We start from the raw sequence: 9,214 nt of genomic DNA on the forward strand, positions 1-9,214 counted from the left end.
CACACACAAACACCCCCCCCACACACACATAAAATAAATGTGCACCATGCTCTTATGATTTATGTACTTTCTCATTAGAAAGACTGCAGCAACAACAACCACCTCACAATCCCTTCATGAGCAAGTCCCCATGCCCCCTAAGCGACCCTTGTTACTGCTCCTCTTGAAGCCCTGGACTGAGCAGTCAGGCATTATTGCACAGACTCACCTTCTCATTTTCCTCCCCAAAGCCCTCTGAAATGTGAGCACTTAATCCTCATTAAAACATGAAAAACGCCGGGCATGGTGGCAGCACTCGGGAGGCAGAGGCAGGCAGATTTCTGAGTTCGAGGCCAGCCTGGTCTACAGAGTGAGTTCCAGGACAGCCAGGGCTACACAGAGAAACCCTGTCTCGAAAAACCAAAAAAAACAAAACAACCAACCAAACAAAAAAACCAACCAACAAAACATGAAGAACCCCAACGCTTCTGGGGACAGGTACACACATGCCACCTCATGGAGGGGGCTTCAGGACAATGCCCAGGAGTCTGTTACCTCCTCCTGTCAGGTGGGTTCCGGGGTCAGGCTGTCAGGCGTGATGGTAGATGCCTTTTCCTTGTTGAGCCATTTGCTGACCTCCGATTGCCCCATTTCATAAATGAGAAGACCGTGATTTAAAAGCATCCCACCAGCGGGGCTGGAGAGGTGGCTCGTGGGTCACAAGCCCTTTTCACTCTTCCAGAGGCCCCAAGTTCAGCTCTGAGCACCCAGCTGCAGTGGCTCACAGCTGTCTGTACCTCCTGGCACTCTGATGCCCCTGACTGTGCTCATGTGCACGTGCCCACACAGAGACATATACTCACATGCACATGCCCACGCGCAGACACACGCCTGCATGGTTTTTTAGTACAAGCGCATCCTAAAACATCAGTAACAAAAAGCCCACCTGTCGAGCATTAATTTCGAAGCCGTCATGCAGGGTAGGGACCAGGCTTGTTTAACTTGCTCAGGATATGATGCAGATTCCAGGGCAGGAGCCAAGTGGCAGGTGGCAGCTAGCTTCTACTGAATTTGTAGAATGATCTCCTGGTGAGTCTCCTCCTAAGAGAAAGAAGCCGCCGGGCATGGTCGCACATGCCTTTAATCCCAGCACTCGGGAGGCAGAGGCAGGCGAATTTCGAGTTTGAGGCCAGCCTGGTCTACAAAGTGAGTTCCAGGACAGCCAGGGCTATACGGAGAACCCTGTCTCGAAAAAAACAAAAACAAAAACAAAAACCCAAGAGAAAGAAGCCACCTCTGCTGGCCGTCTGTCAGGGATGCTGAAGGCAGCTGGCCAAGGTGGCCTCCAGGCTCCCTTTCCGTGCTGGCCCTGCCCTGAAGAATGATTAGGCCCAAGCAGCTAAGTTTACCTCATGCCTCTTGCTTCATGGCCAGTGCATTGCCAGGATGGCAGCAGGCACCTGGGAATGGGTTGGTGAGATGCCTGGCATGCCATAGGCCATGTGCTGACGTCAGCCGTGAGTGGCACTGGGGGGTCAAAGGTCAGCCCACAGTGGGAGGGGCTGGTAAGAAAGAGAACCTGCTCCTGGCCCCTGAGGCCTGCTGGTAGCTCTGACCTGGTGCCGCTTTCAGAGCAGGTACACAGTCACTTCAGGAGGTACGAGGTGGAGTACCTGCAGTTTGCCTTTCGGTGGATGAACAACCTGCTGATGCGGGAACTTCCCCTACGCTGCACCATCCGCCTGTGGGACACGTACCAGGTATGGAGGGACCCCTCCCTCTCCCAGCTATCCCCGTGAAGCCTCTCCACCCACCTTCGTCTTGTGTCTGCCTTTGGAATCTCTTGAGCCCATGTTCTCTGTCACACAAGAGGTTTTAAGCTGTGAGAGGTTCACAGTTGGGGCCCTGAGGCCTACCTGACTCTCGTTTTCTTTCCCAGTCTGAGCCAGAAGGCTTCTCGCACTTCCATCTCTATGTCTGCGCCGCCTTCTTGATCAAGTGGAGGAAGGAGATTTTGGATGAGGAAGACTTTCAGGTGAGTGGGCAGAAGGGCTGCGGAGTGGCCGCACGGGCCCGAGAGACTCATCATCCACTCATTCGTGGCTGTTGGTTACAGGTATGGCCTGTGAGTCACTACGGAGGCCCAGGACGTCCTGGGAAGTGAAGCGGGCAGAGGGCCGTTCTTACAGCCCACATGCTGAGGGAAGACAGGCAGTAGACAAAGTCACGGGGGTGCCAGAGGTTCTGGGGTTAAGTACACACTACCGCAAGGCCCAGCAACCTGTGTGGATCCTTAGCGGTAGGAAGGGAGGCTGCACATTCAAAGGAAGCAGTCAGGATATGCTCACCAAGAAGGCGACATTTAAGCAGAGGCCTGAGGAGGGTGAGGGAGCAAGCCATATGGCCACTGGGGCAGAGGGCGTGACTGACCTAGAGGCTTTATGTCAGCTGTGTGCCTGGCAGTTTGAGGGGTTATGAAACGAGGCCTGAATAGGTGGCCAGAGGAAGAGCAGAGCAAGCTAAGTCAGAGAAGGCAGGTAGGGCAGGAAGTTGCTGTGAGCGCCCAGCTGTTCCTGGCAGGTCTTAGGAATGGAGTGGGTACGCCCTTGAAGGCCACTCTGCTTCTCTGTGCAGTGGCTGGAGGTGGGGAGTGTGGGCACAGCAGCCACCCAGGACACTGCTGTCATTCTCCAAGGGGTCTGGCTATGGGTAGTGACAGCAGAGGTGTACATGGCCGTGTTTGGGGTCCTTTGTATCCACTGCCCAGGCTCTTTGATGGGCTGTGTTTGGACTGTGACACAGAGAGATGGACCAGAATGACTCCGGGATGGAGGCTGAGGGGTAGGGGGTAGGGAGTTCGGGGATTCGGTGTTGGGAATGTTGGATTTGAAATGTCAGCTAGGTGTGATGGTGCCTACTGTAATCCCAGCATTCGGGAAAGTTAGAGGGAGAGGTTAGGGGTTCAAGTATATCTTTAGCTCTTTTGCAAGCTTAAGGCCAGCCTAGGCTACACGAGGCCCTATTGCAAAAGAAGAGAAAGAACTTTATGCATACAAATAGAGATGCCTAGGTAAATAAATGTACAAATGTTAATGTTGTGGCTCAGCTTCTAGGAGCCAGGGTGGACTAGACACATGAACTTAGAAGCCTTTGGTTTAAGGGGCAGGAGAGATGGCTCAACAACTAAAATGCCATTTGCAAAAGCAGGTGGGGCCTGGCTTGCCAGGCCTGAGCCTTGGGAATACCGGGTATCTGAGTTGGCAGTTAGAGGCCTAGATAGCCCTCTGCTGCCAGTCTAGGTCCTAGAAGAAGCAGATCAGTGAGCAAGCAGGATTTTTGGGGAGAGGGATTATGCAAGAGTCCGTGAGGGCTTGAAATGTCCACTTCCCTTATGACGTCAGGCCTCTTGACAGCTGGCCCTGCCCTGAACTTGACCCCAGACTGAACTTGCCTGGTACTCAGAGCTGATAAGAAGAAGCAGGAGCAAGGGGCTCAAGGCCTAGGGATCGCAGTCCTTTTAAATGCATATAAGAGATGGTTTATCTATCATCTATCTATCCATCTATCTATCCTGTTCTATCTATCTATATATATAGATATATAGATATATCCATCCTCCCTCATGTAGCCCAGGCTGGCCTCAAACCACCCGTGTAGCTGAGGATGACGCTGAACTTTTTATCCTCCTCCTCCTCCCTCCCACCACCAAAACTCCCAGAGTGCAGAGCTGCAAGTGTGAACCATCAGGCTTGGGCTGGTCAGAGTTTAATACGATTGTGCAAGGCCACAGGTGTCTTAGACCTCAGCCACAGAGCTCAAGAAGACAAATCCACCCTCCCCTCCCCTCCCCTCCCTTCGTTTTCTTTTCTTGTATAGAATAGAGTTTATTCAGGGCATGGGAAGGGGAGTCAAGAGGGTAGCAGAGGCAGAGAGAGAGAGTAGAGAAGTAGAGGAGTAGAGGCTGGCCATGAGCACGTGGAGAGAGAGGGGGAAGAAGCGGGATAGAAAGCAAGAAAGCAAGAGAGGAGCAAGAGTGACAGATCCGTCCCTGACCCAGGGTACAGTTGCGGACAGTTGCCTAGGTGCAGGTCCTATGCAGACATTCAGTGAGGCACCAGTTTGAACCCTGCCCTGACGGGTCAGAGAACCCTGGTGCTCTTGTTAAGATGGACTTTCCTGGTTAGAAGGTATGTGACACAGCCGAGTCCACCTGACATCCACAGAGAACCATTGGAACATTGAAGTGGGAGTCTACGCAAGATGTCTGAGTTAATCAGATACAGTTTTAAGTTCATTTGCTATTAATTCTTTTTTTTTTTTTATATGAGTACATTGTAGCTGTCTTCAGACACACAAGAAGAGGGCATCAGATCTCATGGTTGTGAGCCACCATGTGGTTGCTAGGATTTGAACTCAGGACCTCTGGAAGAGCAGTCAGTGCTCTTACCCGCTAAGCCATCTCGCCAGCCCAATTCCTTTTTTAAAAATGATGTTGCTTTTGTTGTTAAGACAAGGTTTCTCTGTGCAGCCCTGGATGTCCTAGAACTCACTCTGTAGACCAGGCTGGCCTCAAACTCAGAGATCCACCTGCCTCTGCCTCTGAGTACTGGGATTAAAGGTATGAGCCACTACCACCCTGCAGGATTTATTATTTTTAAGTTTTTTGTTTGGTTTAGTTTCATGTATTTGTCTTGCCGACACATATGCATGTACCACGTGTGTACCTAGTACCTATGATGTCCAGAAGAGGGCGTCAGATCCCCTGCAACTGCAGTTACAGATGATGAGCCACCATGTGGGTGCTGGGAACCAGACCAGGATCCTTTGCGAAAGCAGACAGTGCTCCCTTCTTTGGCCTTCTGTCTCATTGCCTCTCCCAGTCCTCATTTGTGGCCACAGTTCCTTCTCTGCCCAGTTCTTTTTCCTTGGAGATGGTTGGGTTCCAGCATGTACCTGAGCCTGGGCTCCTAGAGTTCTTCTCTGAAAGGTGGTGGCCGGCTTCCCTCTAGTGCATGCCCTACAGACAGGCTCAATCCTGTGTTATCTCACCTGACTACGCACTTTACCCAAGGAACCACTTTGTAGAAAGTCTTCAGTGTCTTTCTGGCAATGTCTCTTCTATCACCTGCACTTGTGACCAGCACCTCTGCCCTTTGGTCATGGTCATTCGTCATTCGGTTTCTCCATCTTTATCTGAAGACCATTTTCCACTTTTTGCTGTGCTAAGGATGGGTAGCCGGGAGAGGTGGAAAGCTGCAGTTCCAGTCTCTGCCACGAGGTGGCAGAGCAGCTCCTCACAGCTAATCCTCGTTCTGTGAGAGGAGGGAAAAGGAAGGAGCAGTTTACTAGGGATAGAGTTTATTCAGAAGCATCTAGAAAGCATCTGGTAACACTAGGATTAGAGGTCAGAATGGCTCCCATCCCAGAAATGGCGTTCTTCTCCTTAGCCAGGCCACTGTTGTTGGTTTTGTTTACAAGTTACACAAAAGCATGGAATCATTGTAGAAATAGTAGAGTTTTCCAGTAAGGGTTAGGGTGTGAAAGAGGGCCAGTAAGATGGCTCAGCGGGTGAAGGTGATTGCGGCCAAGCCTGGTGACCTGAGTTTAGTCCCTGGTGTCCACCTGGTAGGAGGCGAGAACCTACTCCCGCAGGGTGACCTCTGACCTCTGCATACTACATACAAGCATACACTCCACGGAGAACAGGCACAGCCCAAGAAAGTTGCTGGGACAGGGCCTCTTCATGGAGGCTTGGCTGGTCTGGGACTCACAGAGATCTGCCTGGGGGTGGGGAGGGATTAAAGGCATGCACTACCACACGTGGCTTAACTTTTTAAAAATGTATTTACTGTGCATGAGTGTTTTGCCTGCATGTATGCCTGTGCACCACATGTGTGCCTGAAACCTATTGGAGGCCAGAAGAGGGCGTTGGATCCCCAGGAACTGGAGTTACATGGTTTTAAGTCCCTATGGGGGTACTCGGGGGTACTGTCGATCGAATCCAGATCTTCTGGGAGAATAGCAGGAGTCTCAGCATGCCTCCAGCTCACACTGTCTCTTGACAGGCGCACCATTTAGGTGAGGCTGGCTGGCCAGCAGGCCCCAGGAATCCTGCCTCTACCTCCTACAGTACTGGGATCAAACTCAGGGACTCTTGCTCCTGACGGGAGCGGTTTACCAGCTGAGCCCCCTCACCAGCCCTAGGATGAATCTTTTTATAATTAAAAAAAAAAAAAAAGGAGAACTATCCCAGTTCTGAATAACCAAAACGAATGAACGAATGAGTGAACTCTAAAAACCAAAACAACCAAGTCCAGCTGAGAAGCAGATGTAGGGCAAAGGCACCAGCTTGCCGTAAGAGCCACCCTGCGGCCCTGCGGCGGCAAGCACGTGGTGCCTCCTCTTGGCACGTGGCTGGCTTCAATCTCTGCTACCAGTGTTTTGAAGAGGCACGTGCCTGTGTATCAGAGAATTGGGGGGGAGAGGGTGTCAGACTTCTTGGGCTAATCAAGGACTCGAGGCTGCATGATCATGATGTTAGGGGGCAGCCGGCTGGATGGTGGGGCTCACGTGGTCCAGGAGGAGGTCCTCCTCAGACACAGGCTCACAGAGACCAAAGGCCTGCCTTCCCTTACAGGGCCTCCTCATGCTGCTGCAGAACCTGCCCACAATCCACTGGGGCAATGAGGAGATCGGGCTGCTGCTGGCTGAGGCCTACAGACTCAAGTACATGTTTGCAGATGCCCCCAACCACTACCGCCGATAGGTGCTGTCTCCCCTGGGGACCCAGACTGCCCCCATCTCTGATGGCAATTTCATCACTGTGGCCACCGTGGACCCCGGCCAGGAACCACTCCTGCTGTACAAAGCTCGCCCCACACCGCAGCCGCAGCCACCACCACCACCGCCACCCAGGTCTTAACTTCCCAGCATCCATCACTTCGTCTCTGGGTGTGTCTGGGACGACTGTCAGTATTCTGTCCCGTGTGGATAGGCCCGGCTCTGGGAGAGGGCCGAGAGGAGGTGAGAGTTGTCCTTCCCTCTGGAAGACACTGGACAAAAAAAGGGGAGGCCCCGGGTCTGCCCCACAGTGTCCCACACGCACCCGCGGCCGGCCGGCTCTGCCCGGGAACCAGCTGGTGACGCTTTCTCTTACTTTCTTTTTTTAAACAAGGAAAACACACATTTTCTAAAATGCCCAAGGCATAGAACATTAGGCTCTGTGCTGTTGCTTCTGTGACTCAGTTTGATCTGGTCACTGGTCAGAGACACTTTGTTTTCAAAACACTCCGCACCTCCCTCCTTTTCCCTCATCCCCCCCCCCCCCCCCAGTCCTCCTGTCCCAGATGAGCCAGTGACACAGTGAGTGAGCCCTTCCTTCTCAGGCGGAGGAGTCAGGCCTGTGCTCAAGGGCTGGGAAATATGTTTGTCCTATCCTCACAGATTATCTGTTCCCTTGTGAGTGGAGTGTGCCCGAGTATGTGTGTGTGTGTATGTACACCCGCGTGCATGAGTTGTATGTATGTGAGTGTGGGTATGTGAGCGTGTATGTGTGCCCGCGCGCGCACACATACACATGACTGTGTGAGCGTGTGTGCGTGGTGTGTGTGTGTGTGTGTGTGTGTGTGTGTGTACAAGCCCATCAGCATTTTGTCACATGTCTGAATTTGTGTCCAGACTAACCCATCAGAACCGGTTGGGAAGGACCCCAGGGACCAAGCATCTGATGGTCCCTCAAGAGGGACCAGGGCCGGGGAGGGAGAAAGAGGGTTATTTAGTTCTGTTTTAACCACCTCTTGGAACCCTATTTCCAGGGTGAAGCACTCCAAGATATTATGTATAAATTGTGTTATTATGTATATGGGTAAAGGTGTACAAATCTATGTCCTCTTTGTAGCAGATAGGATTTTATATTTATAGCGTGCATCGACACGTGAAAGCGAGCTAGGTCATCAGCACAGATGAAGATGCTTAGGGGAGGGGCCTGGGGCCTGGAGGAGGTGGCTGGAGGGTGTGGCCAACAATCAGTGTCTCCACCTTCCCCCCTCTCCCCTTTCTTCCATCCTTCCGTGGCCTCTGTCTTTCCCTTCTCCTCACCCCAGGAAGGACTGTAGAGGCAGAAGGGCTCCCTCAGGTTTGCCGGCCCAGCCTTTGTCTTCTCAGTGTAAGTCAGCACTGTGGTCAGGACGGAGCTGGTGACAAGTCAGTGCCAAGAGAAGGTCCCTGTGTGTCCCCAAGACCGGGAGCTCTTCCTGGAAAGTGGCATTAAGTGTCCCCTACTGCCACCATCACACCCCGAGGCTCAGGGGACAAGGACACACGCTAGAGTTCTGGCATTTGGTAGTGGAGAAAGGATGGAGGCCAGTGGTTGTCGTCCCCTTGGGGTGCCAGGCAGAGTTCCCAGGTGTGACACCGTGAAGCTCACTTCCTGTGTCACTCACCTCAGGCCACACCTCACCCCTGTGAGTTAGCTCCCTCAGCCAGGCTGTTTCTCAGGCGTTCTTCCCATCCCCCACCCTCCCCTCCTGCACCTCAGTAGCCTCCTTCACTCTCTGACCCTCCCTCCGACACACTGAGTAAAGACAGAGACTTGTGTTCCCAAGTGGTGGTTTTATTTTTTTAGTTTATGTCTGTCTGGGAAATTGTGGATAAAGTGAATGGACTGTAAATAAATGGTGTTTCCTCCTCCGTCGGGGCTTTGGTTTCCTGGTGTGGTTTGGTTTGTTCGATGGTGCTTGTAAGTATTGGGGGTGGGGGGGTCATCAGGGCTAGAGCAATGGCTTAGTGGTGTAGAGTGCCCACTGTGCTTCCCAGCACCCACAACAGCTGATTCATGCCTGCCTGGGAACCTCTGCAAACACTGTACTCATGTGACATATATTCATAGACAGACAGACAGGCAGACAGACAGACACACACACACGCATAGATAGATAGATAGACAGGCAGACAGACAGACACACACGCATAGATAGATAGATAGATAGATAGACAGACAGACAGACAGACAGACAGACAGATAGACAAAATCTGCAGAAAGAAATGGGTTAAGCCTCATATAGGACAGCGGCATTCCCAGGGGACTCGAGTCCCTACGCTGGACAGAAGACTGTGGGGAGAGTACCTGCTTCCTCAGCTGCTGATTGCTAGAGCCCCTGGTCTCACGTGGCCGCACAGGGGACAAAGCCTTACTCAGATTGTTTCTCAGGCCCAAAGGAGGTGAGAGGGTGAACTC

General features: G+C 52.3%; 1 protein-coding gene across 2 annotated transcripts in view; it reads left to right on the forward strand.

Moving 5' to 3' along the window:
* The window catches only part of Tbc1d22b (TBC1 domain family, member 22B), a 57,128-nt gene extending 48,460 nt beyond the window's left edge, over positions 1-8,668 (forward strand). The window contains exons 10-12 of one of the 2 annotated variants that reach the window (XM_006524488.2): positions 1,612-1,739; positions 1,919-2,014; positions 6,617-8,668. In XM_006524488.2, coding sequence (XP_006524551.1) covers positions 1,612-1,739; positions 1,919-2,014; positions 6,617-6,745 — 353 coding nt within the window. In that variant the 3' untranslated portion in view covers positions 6,746-8,668. The remainder of the gene's footprint in view (positions 1-1,611; positions 1,740-1,918; positions 2,015-6,616) is intronic. The other variant, NM_198647.1, reaches the window with a different exon arrangement.
* Positions 8,669-9,214: the final 546 nt, after the last annotated feature.

This window comes from Mus musculus, chromosome 17, assembly GCF_000001635.26.
Source record: "Mus musculus strain C57BL/6J chromosome 17, GRCm38.p6 C57BL/6J".
Taxonomy (NCBI): Eukaryota; Metazoa; Chordata; class Mammalia; order Rodentia; family Muridae; genus Mus; species Mus musculus.